The sequence below is a fragment of the Elgaria multicarinata genome, chromosome 9 (genome assembly GCF_023053635.1).
Source record: "Elgaria multicarinata webbii isolate HBS135686 ecotype San Diego chromosome 9, rElgMul1.1.pri, whole genome shotgun sequence".
Classification (NCBI taxonomy): domain Eukaryota; kingdom Metazoa; phylum Chordata; class Lepidosauria; order Squamata; family Anguidae; genus Elgaria; species Elgaria multicarinata.
Genome location: NC_086179.1, coordinates 4,764,042 through 4,783,347, shown reverse-complemented (window position 1 = coordinate 4,783,347; position 19,306 = coordinate 4,764,042). Strand labels below are relative to the sequence as shown.

General features: G+C 41.9%; 1 protein-coding gene across 1 annotated transcript in view; it reads right to left on the bottom strand.

Annotated features, from left to right (window-relative positions):
- Positions 1-19,306, bottom strand: part of TASOR2 (transcription activation suppressor family member 2) — a 69,143-nt gene that overhangs the window by 7,792 nt on the left and 42,045 nt on the right. Inside the window, exons 14-16 of the mRNA XM_063134604.1 lie at positions 15,260-19,138; positions 2,153-2,278; positions 250-403 (exon numbers count right to left, since the gene is read on the bottom strand). Of these exons, the coding sequence (XP_062990674.1) occupies positions 250-403; positions 2,153-2,278; positions 15,260-19,138 (4,159 nt within the window). The remainder of the gene's footprint in view (positions 1-249; positions 404-2,152; positions 2,279-15,259; positions 19,139-19,306) is intronic.

Below are 19,306 nucleotides of genomic sequence, written 5' to 3'. Positions count from 1 at the left end.
GAGCAGTACGAGAACGGAATCAGTTACCTAGGGAGGTTGTGGGCTCTCCCACCCTAGAGGCCTTCAAGAGGCAGCTGGACAACCATCTGTCAGGGATGCTTTAGGGTGGATTCCTGCATTGAGCAGGGGGTTGGACTTGATGGCCTTGTAGGACCCTTCCAACTCTGCTATTCTATGATTCTATGATAGAGCTCCCAGAGGGCTTTGCTTTTTTCTGAGCCTGTGGGCAAAGAAGATGCAGCGGCTCACCCAGCGTCAGCGTCTCCAGCACTGCATCATCCGTCACCACGAAGCCTCCACTGCAGAACAGCTCCTGATAGGTGTGATCCAGGACGTCCTCAGGGTTGTCCACGCCAGCAAACGTCACACTGGGAAAGTGCTTTAGCCGCAGCAAGGAAGGGATCTGTTCAAGACACAAAGGTTTCTCGTGTATAGCATCTCTCCAGCTGTTCGGATTGCCTAGGGTGGGCTAAGCCTGGCTTGTATGGCAACAGACAATGGGGAGGTGGACCACGTACACCCGTAAGGAGGCCGGTTCCTTCTCGGATTTGGAGGAGGGAGGCACAAAAGGAACGGAGAGCTTCCATCCGCCAGAGGTATAACCAGGGCTTATTCCCCCACCCCAAAAAGCCCCCAAGCATTTAAAATCTTCATGCAGGCTATTCACATTCAGGGCCAACTGAGCAAAGCTGGCAGAACATCTCCTGAGATTCCTACTGAGCAATTTGTCAGTCAACGTCGTGGCTCCATAGCCAGGGGAGGCGAACCCGTAGCCCTCAGCTTATTATCATGTGGCCCTCCAGGGGCTTCAGGGTGACTCTTGTCCCCCAGACTGCCCCCTCCGGGAAGTAGAGAAGGGATGGGGTGGCACACAGAGAGAAAGAGCTAGCCAATCCCGCAGAGCGACAAGCCCGTACTTTGGGCTCATCGGCTGCAGGCGATTGGCTTTTCCCATGGGCCAGTGGCCCTTCATGGGCAAAAGATCCCCCGCGCCTGCTCTGGAGACTCTCTGCTGGAAACCAGCCAAGCCGGGCTAGGTTGCATCTCCTGCTGCCGGCCCTTTTGCTGCCGCTCTCGGGATGCGACCACTCGCCTGCTTTGGACCCGCCCTACGACCCCTTTGATGGCCATCCCTGGAAACTGGCCTTGGGCAAAGCTGTGGGTGCCTGGCCCCCTCCGGCTGACTGCTTGCACAACTGACCCTGCTGGCCCTAACTCTGGGGCCTTCACAGTGTGAGGCATTCATTCATTTGGGCAACTGATACAGCTTTCAACCTACAGTGAGAACCTAAGATTAAAATTTAACCATCTGCATCAAGGGGACGGGACAGAATGGGACATATGACCATCGAAACCAAACTGGTGGATCAGTCCAAGGTCTACCTAGTCCCCCCTCCCACTTCCTTGTCCTCAATGATCCACCAGTTGACTCTAAAAGGTTCCCAAGCAGGACGTAAAAGCAACAGATCTCTGTTATTTATTCCCCATCAACTGGTCTGGAAAGGTACACTGGGCCTGTACATGGAAGTTCCATTTCATTATCAAGACTGACTGCTATGGTTAGCCCTGTTCTCTTCCATGAAGGTCTAATCCCATTTGAAAGCCACCCAAGCAAGGGTTAATCAGCTCAGGGGCAGAGTGCATGCCGCTAATTAATACATTACCACAGTCTTCCCTGACCTGGTGCCTTCCAGATGTGTTGGACTACAACTCCCATTAGTTCAACACATCTGGAAGGCACCAGGCTAGGAAAGCCTGTGTTAAAATTTTGTCCCGATCCTTATTTATTTGTTACATTCATATCCCTCTTTTCCTCCAAAGAGCACAATTACCTGATTCTCCTCATGTCCATTTTATCCTCACAACAACAACCCTGCGAGGTAGGTTTTAGCTGAAAGTCAGTGACTGGCCCAAAATCACCCAGGGAGCTTCATGGCCGAGTGGGGACTAGAACCCGGGTCTCCCCAGTCCAGCACTCTAACCACTACACCGCCCTGCTCTCTTAGCTACTTCTGTACACTATGGAGGTACTTATATAGATAATACCCTATCCATATAAGTACCTGCAAGAGCGGCAAGAATTTAGGGGTAAGGCAGGGTTTTAATATCGGGAAATTATCTTCTGTGATGAGAGAGAGATTTTTGAACATACTTTATGTATATGTGGAAATATGTCCTCATTTCTAATGATGACCATCAGACAGTCCGTTTCCGCGTGGCTTGCCTTACAGAAATGCAGGGGCTCAGTTTCTGTGTGACCCCCTTTTTTCAGCAAATTCTGAAAGAAATGATTTTTAAAAAATAAAATAAAAATCCAACACTGAAACAGAATTTCACTTTGGGCGACACTTTTTACATTTCTGCTTAAACACAAAACAAGACAGCAATTTTCTAGGTCTTCTAGCAGCAATCGGATGATAAATCAGCAGAGAAGGGAAGGGGGGAAAAGGGACAAAGGCGTTTGCTTTCGCGCAGCAAAATACGTGTTGTCATGCTTTGTCGTCCACATCTGTAACCGCGTCGCGATGGGAGATGTGCCAATAAATTGCACCCATAGGCTCTTTCCAAGTACACAAACCGGAAGAGCAGAGGGCCAACCATTGCTGCACATTCACATTAAATATTGCATTTCTCTAAACAAAGAAAAAACATATAACATATACATGAAGCCGCTGGGGGAGGTTATCTGGAGATGTGGACTGAGGTGTCATCAATATGCAGATGATACCCAGCTCTACCTTTCCTTTTCATCAAACCCAGGTGAGGCAGTGGCTGTTCTGAACCAGTGCCTGGGCACGGTAATGGACTGGATGAGGGCTAATAAACTGAGACTTAATCCAGACAAGACGGAGGTACTGTTAGCGGGTGGTTCATCTGTCCAGCGAGGTGATGTTTGCCCTGTCCTGGACAGGGTTGCACTCTCCCTAAAGGATCGGGTCCGTAGTTTGGGGGTGCTCTTGGATCCAGAACTGTCACTTGAGGCACAGGTGAACTCAGTGGCAAAGAGCACCTTTTATCAGCTGAGGCTGATATACCAACTACACCCTTATCTGGACAGAGATAGCCTAGCTACAGTGATCCATGCTCTGATAACCTCTCGTTTGGATTACTGCAATGCATTATACGTGGGGCTGCCTTTGAAAACCATCCGGAAACTTCCACTGGTACAAAACAGGGCAGCACAGTTACGAACAGGGACTGGCTGACGAGACCACATCACACCAGTTCTTTTCCAGTTTCATTGGCTGCCAGTCCAGGTCCGGGCCCGATTCAAAGTGCTGGTACTAACATACAAAGCCCTAAACATTTTTAATTTTTGTGAACCGCCCAGAGAGCTCCGGCTATTGGGCGGTATAGAAATGTAATAAATAAATAAATAAATAAATAAAATGGCTTGGGGCCAGGTTATCTGAAGGAACGCCTCCTCCCATATGTACCTGCCCGGACCTTAAGATTGACAGGGGCCCTTCTCCGTGAGCCCCTGCCGAAGGAAGTGAGGCAGGTGGCTACCAGGAGCAGGGCTTTCTCCGCTGTGGCACCCTGGTTGTGGAATGAGCTCCCCAGAGAGGTCCGCCTGGCGCCTATACTGTACTCCTTTCGTCGCCAGCTGAAGACCTTCTTATTCTCTCAATATTTTAACACTTAATTTTAACTTAAATTTAAATTTTACTGTTCTAACTCTGTATTTTAATCTTATATCAATTTTGCTGTGTGGTTTTATCCTGGTTGTGCTTTTTATACTGTATTTTGTATTTGTTCTTTTAACCTGTTGGTTGTTTTATTATGGTTTTAATTTTTGTGAACTGGGCGGTATAAAAATGTAATAAATAAATAAATAAACAAAGAAAAAACAAAGAGAGGTGTGCACGCATGAATAGGCATGTCCCAATGCACAACTGGGTCAGCTAACATGGAGGCCAGGTTGGCCCCTGCGAAGCCCAGGGCCTTTTCTGCCATAGCCCCAAAACTATGGAATGCTCTCCCATGGGTGGGCGCGGGGCGTATGGCCCCCCCTCCGTCATCCTTCCAGAAGCAGACGGAGACCTTCTTTTTCAGTTGTGCCAATTGGAAGCTGAGGACCCCTAACACACTTCGGACCGCCCTGTGGTTTATTTATGGTTTGGTATTTTAACCGTTCTTCTGTTTTATGACTTGGCTGTGGCCGTTTTATATTGTAGCTGGCTAAAATGCTAATATAGAAACCTGCCGGCCAGGCACAGCACTGCCTCCCCCCTCCCCCCTCCCCCTTTAAAGTAGATGGCTGGAGTACTAGACTCACGGGGATATGGGGGGGATTAGAGTGGGGGGGTGGGGAGGGGGGGAAGGTAGGGGAGGAGGGATTGGGGTAGGAGGGTGGGGGTTTTATGTATGGAGTTTGTGTTTTTATGTAAGCAAGTTTGAACTGCTGAGCACAAGGGATCGGAAGAGATTTCAAAAGGGTGATTATGGATAAAAAGATAAAGGTATCAACACTCAATGTTAAAGGTTTAGGGGCAGTCGTGAAAAGGAAGAGAATAGAACAAATGCTTAATAAAGAGGGATCAGATATTATAATGATCCAAGAGACACACCAAGGCTCCGAGAATTCGAATATGATAAAATTAAAGTGGCTAGCCTATTATGAAAAGGCATTAGGGACATCAAAAAAAAATGGAGTGGCCACTTTGATTTAAAAAAAAAGTGGGTTTACATTAGAAGAGGTAAAAAAGGATGATAAGGGTAGATATCTTATGTTAAAAGGTAAAATTGAGGGAAAGGTTTATACTTTGATTAATGTTTATGCCCCAAATGAGAGGCATAGAGAGTTTTTTATAAAGTTGTTTAAAGAAATAGAAGAATTTAAGGAGGGGTATGCTATATTAGCTGGGGATTTTAATATGGTTATGGATAATAAAAGAGACAGGTCAAATCCCACTAATGCTGAAAAGAGGAACAATATGACTATATTGAATAAATTAGTAAAAGAAAATGATTATTTAGATTCGTGGCGCTTACTTAATGGGAATAGGCCTGGATTCTCATTCTTTTCCCCAGTTCATCATACATACTCCAGGATAGATCATATATTTGTTTCAAAAGACTTTGCAACGAGGATTTGTAAAATGGAAATGGGGGTAATAAAAGTAACTGATCATGCCTTGTTAAGTTTAGAATTTACAGTTAAGAAAGATTATAAAGAGGCATATAGATGGAAGTTGAACACAAAGATATTGAAATACAATAAAATAGTAGATAAAATTCGGAAGGAACTGTCGGAGTCATGGGAAATTAATGAAAAAGGAGGAACAGCTGGGTCAGTCATTTGGGACACCATGAAGGCTGTAGCAAGAGGAATCTGTATTAGAGAAACATGTAGTTTAAAAAGACAACAACGTGCAGAACAGGAAAAGTTAGAGATAGAAATTAAAAACTTGGAGGAAAGATATTGGCGAAGTAAAGATAAATATAAATTAGTGGAAATACAAGCTAAGAAGAAACAATTAGAAAATTTAAATATAGAAGAGATTCAAAAGAATTTAATGTATATGAAAAGGGAATATTTTGAAAACAGTGATAAGAACTCGAGGTTGCTTGCCAAGCTCACACAAAAAGAAAAAGGGAGGAATGGGATAGAAACGTTGAAAGATAGCCGAGGGAATTATTGTCATGCAATGAAAACTAAAATAAAAATTTTTCAGGAATTTTATCAGGAATTGTACAAGGGTAAAGAAATTCAACAAGAAAAGGTGGAGGAGTATATTGGAAGGTTTATAAAGAAGGAAATAAAATCAGAATATAAGGAGTTAATGGAGTCAGTAATAACTCAAAGAGAAGTTGAAGAGGTTATTGATAAGTTAAAAGTGGGTAAATCACCAGGAGCAGATGGTTTGGGTCCAGAATATTATAAGGTCTTCAAAGACTGTTTAGTTCCAAAATTAATGGAACTTTATAATAGGATATTATCAGGAGAGAAGATACCCGAATCATGGGAACATTCAGTGATAATTCTGATCCCAAAACCAGATAAAGATTTGACTAATCCCGATTCTTATAGACCTATTTCTTTAATAAATCAGGATGCTAAAATTTTTACATCTATTATGGCCAAACGACTAAATAAATTTTTGGCAGAATATATAGGAGCAGATCAATGTGGGTTTGTGGTAGGAAGACATATGCATAATTTAGTGGGTAGAGTTTTAAATGTAATAAATGTAATAAAAAAAGCAAATATTAAGGCAGGTATTATGGCATTAGATATTTTTAAAGCTTTTGATTGTGTGAGCTGGCAGGCACTAAAGAGTATTATAGATAAATTGGGATTTGGAAATAAATTTAAAAATGTAATAGAACAGCTATATTCCCAAAATACGGCGGTAGTGGTGGTAAATGACGGACTTACTGAAAAGATACGACTAGCCAGAGGAACAAGACAAGGATGTCCGCTCTCGCCGGTCCTTTTTGTAATGGTTATGGAAGTTTTGGCGAAGGCACTAAGGGAGGATAAAGAATTAGAAGGAATTGGAGAGGTAAGGGAAATAAAGCTAAACATGTTTGCGGATGATACTTTATTGACCATTAAGAATCCATTAAGAAAATTAGAAAGAATTAAATATCAGTTGAGGGAATTTGAGGAAATTACAGGGTTAAAAATAAATTGGTCTAAATCAGAGATGATGTTGTTTAACTATACTAAGAAGGAAGAAAAGGATTGGGAATTTAAGGGAATGGAATTGAAAGTTAAGAACGAGATTAAATATTTGGGAATTAAAATTACAAAAAATCTAGAGAATTTAGAAAGGGAAAATTTAACGAGGTTAAAGAAGGAGGTACTAGAGAAATTGGAAAAATATAAAAGATTAAATTTATCTTGGTTTGGGAGAATAGCTTTGATAAAAATGAAGATATTAGCTAAAATTAATTTTGTATTTAGGATGTTACCTATAAAAATATCAGAAACCGAGATAAAAAGTTGGCAAAATATTATTAATAAATATTGTAATGGAGAAAAGAGAGCAAGAGTGAATAAAAATAATTGGTACCTAAGCCAAAAAAAGGGGGGAATGGGTCTCCCAAACATAAAATTATACTACGTAGCAAATAGATTAAGACATGTTGTAGAAGCAATTATGGGAATAGGAGATTTATATTGGATGGAAGAAAAAATCATAAGTAAGGTAGAGATGAATCTGGAGAATGTTTTTTTTAAAGATGGAGGAAGAAAGTGGGTTGGAAGTATAGATAATCCACTCCTGAGGACTCAATGGGAAATTTGGAGTAAATTTAAAGGGAAGCTGCTTCCGAGCAACTCTCCCTTAGCACCGATAATAATGTTAAAGAATTTCCCAGAGGATCTAAAGGATAGATTATGTAAAATATTAAAAGAGAAAAATAAAATAAAATTAAAGGATTGGGTAAGAGATATTAAAACAAGAGAAGATATGGAAAATTTGTTAAAGGAGAAGAAGCTATCTTGGCTAGAATATGGTCAATTAGAACAATGGAATAAAAAGTGGATTAAAGATAATAGAATGTGCAGAAAGATGACGAGGTTTGAAGAATTAGTAGTAAGTAAGGAGAAAGGAAAAGGAAGTAGTATAGTTTCAAAAGGATTAATGAGTGAAATATATAAAATATTGTTAGAGAAGGAGTTTAGAGAGAATACAGAGAAAATGATTTGGGAATCAGATTTGAAGATACAAATAGGGCGACAGAGCTGGGAGGGACTATGGAAACAAAGAGTGTTGAGAAGTTTATCAGTAAGAATAAAGGAGAATTATTTTAAAATTTTATGGAGGTGGTACCTAACCCCGGTTAGATTGAATAAGATAAGTGATCAACATTCAGCAAATTGTTGGAGAGGATGTGGGGAAAAAGGAACGTATTTACATATGTGGTGGCAATGCAAATATGTACAAAGATTATGGAAGATGGTGTTTTCAGAAATTGAAGAAATAGTGGGAATGAAAATAGAACAAACACCAAAAATAGCATTGCTGTCACTATTTGAAGATATAAAGTGTGGAAAAGGAACTATAGAGCTGATATCGAGTTTGTTGGTTGCAGCACGATTGATGATAGCTAGGAACTGGAAGATCCAAGGGGAATATTCTATTGAGGAATGGTACAAAGAAGTATGGGACATAGCCATTAATGATAAACTGACATGCAATATTAAGTGGAGAAAAGGCGTAACTAAAATAAATGAGTTCGAAGGAATCTGGAAACAGTTCCTAGTGTTTGTGTTTACTAAGGGAAGTGGGAAACCACCAGCAGAAGAAATTAGATTTTGGACTCAAGAATGATCCCGAGGTGGGGGGTGCACATTTATGTTAAGAATGAAGATGTTGTAGTGTGATAAGGCATATGTAATAGTTTTTGATATTTGTACTCAACAATTATTCAATATGTATGCAGCAGATATTTGATGTATTTTTTTTCTTATTGTGTTAGTTTCAGTTATATTTTGGAAATGTTTATCTATGTTTATATAGTGTTGAAAATGAATAAAAATTATTATAAAAAAAAAAAAAAAGGAAATTCAGATTGAAAGATGGCATAGAAATCTCATTCAACCAACCGACCTACTCTGACGATGTCAAACATACCTATAAGCCAGGTGAGGAGAAAGGGCGAGCGAGGCCTGAGCACCACCAAGTGCCACAAGCCAAATTATTATTATTAATTATTAATTATTAGTATTAGTATTATTATATTTAATAGATTTAGGGCACAACCCCGGCTCAGGCATGCTGGAAGGCTTTTTTCTATCTAAACAGGCACAGGACTGTACTGCTATTATTATTATTATTATTATTATTATTATTATTATTATTATTATCATGATCATCATCATCATCATCATCATTATCGCCTGGCGCCAACGCTGCTATCTTTCCGGTGCCAGGTTATGACTTTCTTCTTTGCCCAGGCATATGGCGGCACATCTTAATCACCCACATGTTTAGTTTTTTTTAACGGTTTTTAATGCTTTATGTGTGTATGTTAGGTGTTTTAGAATTTTAAATTTTGTATACTTGTTTTTATCTTAATTTTTTAGAATTTCTGTAAACCGCCCAGAAAGCCCTGGCTATGGGGGCAGTATATAAGTGTAATAAATAAATTATTCAGCCTTTCCAATACTGGGACTCAAGGCGGTTTACAAGATCAAAACATATACAATTAAAATTTATTTATTTTATTTTTATTTATTTATTTATTACATTTTTATACCGCCCAATAGCCGAAGCTCTCTGGGCGGTTCACAAAAATTAAAACCATCATAGAACAACCAACAAGTTAAAAACACAAATACAAAATACCATATAAAAAGCACAACCAGGATAAAACCACGCAGCAAAATTGATATAAGGTTAAAATACAGAGTTAAAACAGGATAATTTAAATTTAAGTTAAAATTAAGTGTTAAAATACTGAGTGAATAAAAAGGTCTTCAGCTGGCGACGAAAGGAGTACAGTGTAGGCATACAAAACATACAAATATAGATTTACGAAAGTTAAAACAGAATTAAAATTATATTTTGTAAACCGCCCAGAGAGCTTCGGCTATTGGGCGGTATAAAAATGCAATAAATAAATAAATAAATAAATACAGTAAAACTAAAAACCTTTAAACATTTTTTTAAAAATTATATACCACATTTAAAATATCTCTAAGCGGTTCTCTGCCTCAAGAATCTTTAACTAAGGGATGGGGATAGACCTACTTTAATCAATGTAGCCCTTCCTCTCACTTTCCTCTCTAAAACACGTATCTCCCCAAACCCATGGCCCACGCGCCTGTGATGCAGTATCCTCCTGCCAACATGCCCTTGTTCAGCCATACAACATTTGCAGAACACAGGATTTCATTTACTTACAAAAACGATTTGGGGTGGAAGCAGCTAGCAAAAACAAACAAACAGGTCTTTTTGTTTTTTCAAGAAAAGAAAAATCAAAACAAATGCCATTTATTAGACAATTTAATTCTTTTTTTTAATCCCGCCTTTTATCCAAGGACCTCAACGTGGCATACATGGCCTCCCCAGTCTTCGCCTCACAACAGCCATGAGAGGTAAGTGAGGCAGAATGTGTGACTGGTCCAACATCACCCCAATGAGCTTAATCATAGAATCATAGAATAGCAGAGTTGGAAGGGGCCTACAAGGCCATCAAGTCCAACCCCTGCTCAATGCAAGAATCCACCCTAAAGCATCCCTGACAGATGGTTGTCCAGCTGCCTCTTGAAGGCTTCTAGGGTGGGAGAGCCCTCAACCTCCCTAGGGAACTGGTTCCATTGTCATACTGCTCTAACAGTCTGGCTTCCTTTAACTTGAGCCCGTTATTCCGTGTCCTGCACTCTGGGAGGATCGAGAAGAGATCCTGGCCTTCCTCTGTGTGACAACCTTTCAAGTCATTGAAGAGTGCTGTCATGTCTCCCCTCAGCCTTCTCTTCTCCAGGCTAAACATGCCCAGTTCTTTCAGTCTCTCTTCATAGGGCTTTTTTTCCAGACCCCTGATCATCCTGGTTGCCCTCCTCTGAACACACTCCAGCTTGTCTGCGTCCTTCTTGAATTGTGGAGCCCAGAACTGGATGCAATACTCTAGATGAGGCCTAACCAGCAGCGGAGATTTAAATCCAGGGGCAGGATCAAATTGACAGTAGTGCTAATGTCAATTCTGTTGTCCTAGCGGAAGCCAGTAACATACACAAGTACAAGGCCAATAACGCTTGCTGCTGGGACAGGCCTCACCTGAAGCCTGCCTTGCCAGCAGATGCTGCTTGCACTGAGGCCACTTCCGCTGGCACAACGTAATTCATGTTCGCGCTGCCATCGAATAGGACACCGCGCCCTGGGTCTCCCTGAGTTCAGCACCACATCGCACTGGCTACAAGAACACCTCATATAGACATTTGTTAATCATACATCTGTGTTAGCACTGCCAGCGTAAACATATTTTTCATAGGTTCAGTCCACATTTTTAAATTATTGGGTTTTTATATTAAAACAATAGTGTAAAAATGAATAATTAAAGCATGTGAAATAAAACTTGATTAAAGGGCAACTTCTGAAACGTAATCAACCAACGTAAAATGAAATAATATGTTAAAGTAACTTAAATAAGATCTGAAATTTTACTGACAAAACATCTGTAAGTGCTACTACAAACATGTTAATTAATTCATTAGCAAAATTTATATGCTGCTTCTCATTTGAAACCAATTCCGGAGAAATAATAGTAATGAAAAAGCAAATTCTTTCCTAAAACTCCATTTAGAAAAACAACACCCTACCTCGATCCATTAATAACTAGCAAGCCACCAAACCAACCTACAAAAACAGCAGCAGGTATTCTTTCAAAATCAATGTATCCATTTTACAATTCACATACACAACGGAGGTTTCTGTAGCCCAGTTGCCACTTAAGTTGCTCAACCTGTGTCTGGGCTGTATCACTACAAACTGCAGAGTTCACAAGACTGAATGCTCCTCCATACCAAATTCTAGCCTTCATCCTGACATGCTAGTTTTCTATATGCAGGGATTTGTTTTGCTTTGTTTTGTTTTAAATGAAGGAGCATTTTTTGTTGTTGTTGTAAACTGCCCAGAGAGCTTCGGCTATGGGGCGGTATATAAATGTAATAAATAAAATCAAATCAAATCATCTCAGTCATGTGAGTCCTCACTTGCAACCTGAAGTGGTACAGCCCAAAGCCTGGTTGATGACCTCAGAGAGAACTAGGTGTGGATGGGTGGTAAACCAGGGTGAGGCAAAGAATTACTGGTGTAGAAATGACCAGCGCTCTGTGGCTAAGTGATAGACCAGGGTCAGGATTCTCCGTGGCTCCTTGCTGAGAAATGTTATTTATTTACAATATTTATATACCGTTCCCCATTGAAGATTTCGGAGCGGTGCACGAGATAAAATAAAATAAAAACAGAATAAAACACTTTAAAACCGATTTTAAAAGATGCAAATATGTCGGATATTACTGAGAATGTTCATTATTGGGCAGGTTTAAATGGATATTGTCTTTGTATATTATCTGTTTTATGTTTTTATGGTTTTTAAATTTTCTATATCTGTTTTCTTAAACGTTCAATGTTTTAATCTTCGCAAACCGCCCAGAGAGCTTCGGCTATGGGGCGGGGTATATAAATATAATAAATAAATGTATTGTAATTAAAAATTAAATAAATAAATAAATAAATAAATAAATACAAGGGTAGTCAAAGCTCCCTCTTCTGCTTCCTGTGCTCTCTACTCTCAGACTTCTGAGGATGGGGGTCAGGAGGTACAGCAAGCCCCGAGAATTCGAAGCGATTTTTGTTTGCAGTTTAGACATAGCTGTAGGGTTGCTGACGCTCTTCTTCTGTTTTCAGGACTCCTGCCATGAAGTCATCCATCTGTTTCACCATTTAGTTCAGGGGCAGGTGACCACTATGGTCCAGACCACCACTACTGTCCAGAGGCCAGATGGCCTCCCGGACCAAGCCATTAGGTCAGATGACTTCCTGACTGTTAGAGCAGTACGACAATGGAACCAGTTACCCAGGGAGGTTGTGGGCTCTCCCACACTAGAGGCCTTCAAGAGGCAGCTGGACAATCGCCTGTCAGGGATGCTTTAGGGTGGATTCCTGCATTGAGCAGGGGGTTGGACTCGATAGCCTTGGAGGCCCCTTCCAACTCAACTGTTCTATGATTCAATGATTCTATACGACAATGGAACCAATGACCCAGGGAGGTTGTGGGCTCTCCATCATCCTAGAGGCCTTCAAGAGGCAGCTGGACAACCACCTGTCAGGGATGCTTTAGGGTGGATTCCTGCATTGAGCAGGGGGTTGGACTCAATGGCCTTGTAGACGCCTTCCAACTCTGCTATTCTATGATTCTATGACTTCAAGTGAGACCACCCTCCCCTTCCCTTTCCTGTGACATCATCCACCCCCAGCCACTTTCCCCCCCTCCATACCAAGAGAGGAACAGAGCTCTGTACCATTTTCTGCATGGAGAAAGAAACGCAGCCGGGGCCTTACAGGAAGAACCCCCAGGTTATTTCTGTTCTCCCACCGGAGATCACAAAGGGAGTCCCCTTCACACCCTTGTTCGCAGGGGAATCCCCTTGTTATCTTTGATCAGAGATAATAGGTGGGGTGTGAAGAGGCCCATCGAGGGTGGCCAACCCATTGTGGGCCAAATGGAGCACCCCCACAGACCAGAGGATGCTTTAGTATTACATTCCCTCCAAAAACCACTTCTAGCCATCCAGCAAATAGCCCACGAAGAGCGGGAAAGCTTTCTACGTTAGGAGGTGCTGATGAAAATGGGATGGGATGTCGAAGCCATTTACGACGGAGGGAGGTCAGGCATCCTTGCTGGTGCCGCCATTTGAACACTAAGGCTGAGCACAGACAGCCGCTGGCTCATTGCACGCCACGGCTTGTAAACAAGGAACACGTGCTTCCTCTCTGGATTGCAGAACACCCCTTCCTTTCCTTTGTTTAACCATATATTATTTATTTATTTATTTATTAATTACATTTTTATACCGCCCAATAGCCGGAGCTCTCTGGGCGGTTCATATTATAGTTACAGGTATAAAGATGCTACCCAGGGGTCCCCTCGTAACCAGAGTTTGGAAAGCAGAATTCGAAGTTGACTAAGAGGGGATTCCTTGTTAGTGTCATTCCTCGCCTTATGCTAATCCATGGTTAAGGGAAGGGAGGTGGAAACTCCTGTGTTAAAACAGCTCCACTGGCTTCCAGTCTGTTTCCGGGCACTATTCAAAGTGCTGGTTATGACCTATAAAGCCCTATATGGCTCGGGTCCAGGTTATTTGAAAGACCGTCTTCTCCCTTATGAGCCTGCCCGTGCTTTAAGATTTTCTGGAGAAGCCCTTCTTTCAGTCCCACCATCTTCACAGGCGCGCCTGGTGGGGACATGGGAGAGGGCCTTTTCGGTGGCTGCTCCGGTGCTCTGGAACTCTCTACCCGGGGAAGCTAGGCTGGCTCCCTCCTTGATGGGCTTTCGGAAGCAGGCTAAAAATTTTTTGTTCCAGCAGGCATTTGGAGAATAATCTGGCCCTCCATCTATGTTAATGTCTTATAATTTTGTTGTGTATTTTAAATGTTTATGGTTTTGTTTCCCACTCCCCCGGCAATGTATGTTTTAAACTTTGTAAGGCCGCCTTGAGGCCCAGCATTGGGCAAAAGGCGGGATACAAATAAATATAATAATAATAATAATAACAACAACAACAACAACCACCACCCATGCGGGACAGCTTGGGCAATCCAGAAGATGGTTCCCAATTTGCAAATGATTGCTTCAGGGTGGATTTGATTTAAATCACGATTTAAATCACTACTCAGAAAGACTCGATTAAATCATGTGACACCCCCCTCCCCGCAAAAAAGTGCACTCTTCCTCGCTATATTTTACACAACTCAGAGTCACCAAAGATTCATTTTTGCTGGTATAATCTTAATATTTAGAACCAGATGAAGGTTTCATTTTTAGAATAGCAACTTTTCAGATTAGTTTTGCAGTTATATATAAAAAAATACTGATTTAGTTATACTATTAGAAACACATCCTAGATAGATAATTTTGAAATTATTGCAAGGTGAACTACCATATTTCTTTGATTCTAAGACGCCATCGATTAAAAGATGCACACTAATTTCAGTACCACCAACAGAAAAAAAAGCTTTGATTCTAAGAAATAAGAAACGGAACCTCAATTCTAAGACGCACCCCGTTTTTAGAGATGTTTATATGGGGGGGAAAAGTGCGTCTTAGAATCGAAGAAATACGGTATCTTCAGTTTAATAGGTTAATCATTCATATTTGGAGAACTTTTCTGCTGTACTTTATTGGAAGGAGAAAAATAATCTTACAGAAACCTCTGGAAGAGCATGACATTGTGAATGGATAAATGGAATTCATTTACCAAAAAATTTAAACAGCCTCATGCTACACAATTAAAAACTAATCCTTATTTCATGATGACCTTTGGACTATAATGTATTTTAAATAGAAAACTATCTTTAGATAGATTTTTCCTCAAAAAGCATTTTATTAAAAAAAAATCTGATTTAAATAAAAAAAACGTGTTTTTTTTTTAAAAAAAACATTGATTTTTATCCACCCTGGATGGTTTGCTGGAAGCCAGGAGTTACATCTCTACTAGATCTAACAAGCATTAAAATTCTGCTATACCCTGTTACTTCTCAAGTACTTAAAATGTACAAACTTAAAAAGCCAATATTTTTACCTTTACTCTCCCAAAGAAAGGATCGTCGTCCGTTTCCATCAGGTAGAACGCGTAGGGTTTTTTGCACGCTTCGTGGGCAACATTTTTCAGTCTGAAATGTAGTGTGTTGCTCAGTTCATTGAAGAGGTGCTCGTAGGATGCTGTCCATCTGGACAAGGATGGGCACCTTTTCTCTGGAGCATCTTCTGAGGTAGTATTTGGGTCTCTGCCTTTGTTACCTGTCTGCCTGTTGTCCAGTGTCATCACCCTGCTTAACTCGGCAAACTCATCCATGATAACCGAGATATCTCCTCGGAAATCTTTTAGCTTATTATTGTAAGTTAATTTGTTGAGATGGAAAGGAGCCGTTGCGCCCTGTCCTTGGTTTCTAAGCCTAGCAGCTTTGCTGGTTGTATCTTGTGTGGAAGTGAGAGGAGGAGGCTCAAAGGAGTCACCATATCTGCTGCTCCTTGGGTGCCGATGTGAGGCGCTAGGTCTCAAGCCTGGATTCACAATAGTAACCAGAAGTGGACTTTGGCTTCTGGGCGGTTGACTCAAAGCAGGAGGGTCAGGTACCTTTCTCAATGGTAATGTTTCTGCTATTACCTGAGGTGAAAACTCTTTCGTCAAGGTCTCAGTGGAGGTAGAATGTTGTGACTTCTTCAGGATCTGTTTTACCTTGTAATGGAAACGCAAACACTCCATATCTAAAGTGTTTTGAACGGGATCATTCAAAAATCTCCAAGTCCTATTCAAGGAGTTTATAAATCCCAACTCTCCTGTGAAAATGTCATGCTTCATGGAAGAGTGAAACGTTCTAGTTTTTTCTTTGTGCTTCGTGGTCACAGAAAAGTTTATATAATCCTTTAAGAGCCCCGGCTCACGGTCCGGATCAAGAGAAAACGGTACAGACCTCTCACCTTCTTTAAACGTAAAATGCCAGTCACGCTTCTTAGCCTCAGCCTCAGCATCAGACACTCCTTCCTTATTTTCCAGGTACTCCCAATGGCCACTTTTATGGATGTCTTCCTCGAGGTCCAAGTCACAGACATAATTAGCTACAGTAGCTTCTGATGGGGCAGAGGATCTCATACAACAAGAACTCCCAGGCTTATTTCTCTGATAGGGATCTCCAACAAGTTCTTGGTCACCATCGACAGAAAAAGACTCCTCTTCCCAGTTCATATTCATATCTGCAGCTTCAGTGGGCGATATTATTTCACCGGCTGATGCATCTTCAGCATCCCGCAAACTCTCTCTTGTGTCTCCCTGCAGAGAGTTTCCAGAGTACCCCAAACTCTCTCTTGCGTTTTCATCTGTAAGTGAATCAGATTCTTCCGATGAATATTCAATCTGACCTTCTGCAGGCACAAAAGGCAAGATTTCTGTACGTGCCTCCCTGAACTGGTCTTCCTCCTGGGACGCAGATGCTTCCTGGCTAGCTTGCCCTGGGTCAACTTCATACAACATGGAAACCATGGTACCGTCCTCCCTTGATGACACAGCTGTTTGAGCCAGTGGAGATTTGCATTCTAGGCTTTCTCTGCCCGTCTTTCCCCAATTTGTGCAACAGGGGCTTGGAAGGACACCCATAGCAGCTTCATTCTCTTGGAGGGACCTTCTTTCAAACACATCCACTTGACCGGATCTCAGACTTTCATGCGGCCCCAAAGGACGCTGCCTTTGCCCTTGTGAAGTTGCTTTCTCCTGGTCAACAAAGATGCTATGCTGCTCTAAACTTTCATTAGCCATCCATGCTGGATTAGTACGGGCAAAATGGTCAGTTGTACAACTCTCTCCATCACTCTCAGGAGGGGTCACACACTCGAGGGTTATAGAACTAATCCAGTTCAAGCCTGGATTCTCTTTAACACAAGTTCCTTCACACTCCATAGCCGTGGCACTCACAGTGTCTATCAACTCATAAAGGACAGACTTGATATCTTCAGATACAATAACGTCCATCTGATTTACTGTATCAACATCAGATGCTACTTCTGGAGTTGCAGAAGAGACTCCAGTGCCCTCGCTTCTGACACAAAACCTTTCATTTGCAGAGTTAGCTTCAATCGCCATATCTTCCATCTCCAAGCTCTGGTATTCTTTTTTGCTTTGAGAATCATTCAGTACTTCTGCTGTTTGTCTAACCTTCAGTCCATCTTGAGTGACTGTACTGTGCTGTATTTGGTGAACTTCATTAGCAGGCAACAGAGCTGCATCAGGCAGGTAGATTACTTCCTTTTCCTGGGGAGCGCAGGAATCCTCAGCCACATTCGTTTGCTCTAGAAGTACAGTATTTTTGGCTGACATGGCATCGTTATCTGGGTTTCCTAGCAACTCTGCTACTTCATTTGATGTTGCTTGATTGACAGGACTAGCCCGTAACCGAGCTGTATCAGCCATCTGGATTCCTTCCTCATCCTGGGGCACACCGGAACCTTGAGCCAAATCCATTTCTTTTGCAGGTGCAAGATTTTGGGCTGGTACAACAGCATTTTCTTGGCTTCCTGAATATTCCCCTTGAGTCGCCATCCTGTTTTGTACTTGGCACTCTTCAGACATTTGCAGTGGAGCTGAATCGGAGAGGTGAATGGATTCCTGGGAAATATCTTCAATCAAATCCATTAGATTTGTAGATAAATGAAACCTGGTTGATTCTGCAGAATCTTCTTGGTTCGTTGGCAATTCTATTACTTCATTAGGAGCCGTATGATGGACAGGATTAGAATGCCTTGAAACTGCATCGACCCGATTGATTCCTTTGTTTTCCATGGAAACACAGGAAATATCAACCAAATCAACTGTGTTTGGAAGGATGGAGTTTTTTGTTGATACTGGAGGATCTTGGCTTCCTGCTGATTCTCCTTCAGTTTCCATATCATTCTGTGGTTGGAATGATTCAGAAGCTCGTACGGAAGCTGAGTCTGCCAAGCTGATGCCTTTATCTTCCTGGGAAATATAGGGACTTTCAACCACATCCATTTGGTCTGGAGATATGGGACGTTTGGCTGGAACAACTGCGTTATCAATCCTTGGCAATTCAGCTTCTTCATCAAGGGTCTTTTGATGAACAGGGCTATCCTGTCGTGGAACCGAATCAACCAGACTGTCTACCCTATCTTTCTCCAAAAGGCAGAAATCCTCAACCACATCGTTTCGGGTCAGAGATGCAGAATTTTGGTCTGATACTACAGGCTCTTCTTGGCTCTCGGGCAATTCCGCCTGACACACAGAAACTGTACCTGGTGATGCTACAGAACTGCACCGGCTGTCACAACCTGATGATGCCAAGTCACACACACTGGCTGTTTCTCTCTCTTCCGTCACGCAATATTCCCCAGGAAATTCTTTGTTCTCTTCATCCAGGTCCACATCTCGGGGTTCCATGTCCGCATCGTTGCTTTCTGAAAGAGCGAGATCAATGGATTCCCACTCCACACTCTCTGCATCTTCCTCGTCCATGGGCTGGTCCTGTAACTCTCTCACGTCTTGGCAAGGGCTATCATCTTCTCTACAATCAGCATTTGCTTCTAACCACACTGCTTCAGACATATGTAGTAATTCAACACCCCCAGTCTGGTGATTGTCTTCCTTCCCCTCTGCGGAAGGAGTGGCAATGTTTATTTCCCAACTCCCCACAGAAACGGCAGCCTGGTTGCTTGCTGCAGGCTGTTTGCCTGATGAATCCTCTGGAGGTTCAGCACATACGGCAGTGGCATCACTTTGGGAAGCTTCAACTACGTGAACAGCTCGACTTGCATCTGACACTGCCTCCGTTCTATACGCCCAAGGCCTGGAGCACCCGGTACTGTGTTCCCCCGATGAGTTTACGTTCGGGGTTTCACCGGAGAGAACAGGATCCAGCAAGCATTCTTCTTCAGGTTCCGCTCCAGCCACCACCTGAAAATGTTCAAGTTTCAAACGTTCAGAGAGACTGATGCAGCCACAGATACAATCCCTGCAGTTTTAAAAAACTGTCAACTATCTGAGAACAGTTAAAACAGAGTCAGCAAACAGTGCAATTTTTTTTACCAAGCATTACTAGTACACCTTCTGCCTAAAAATTAT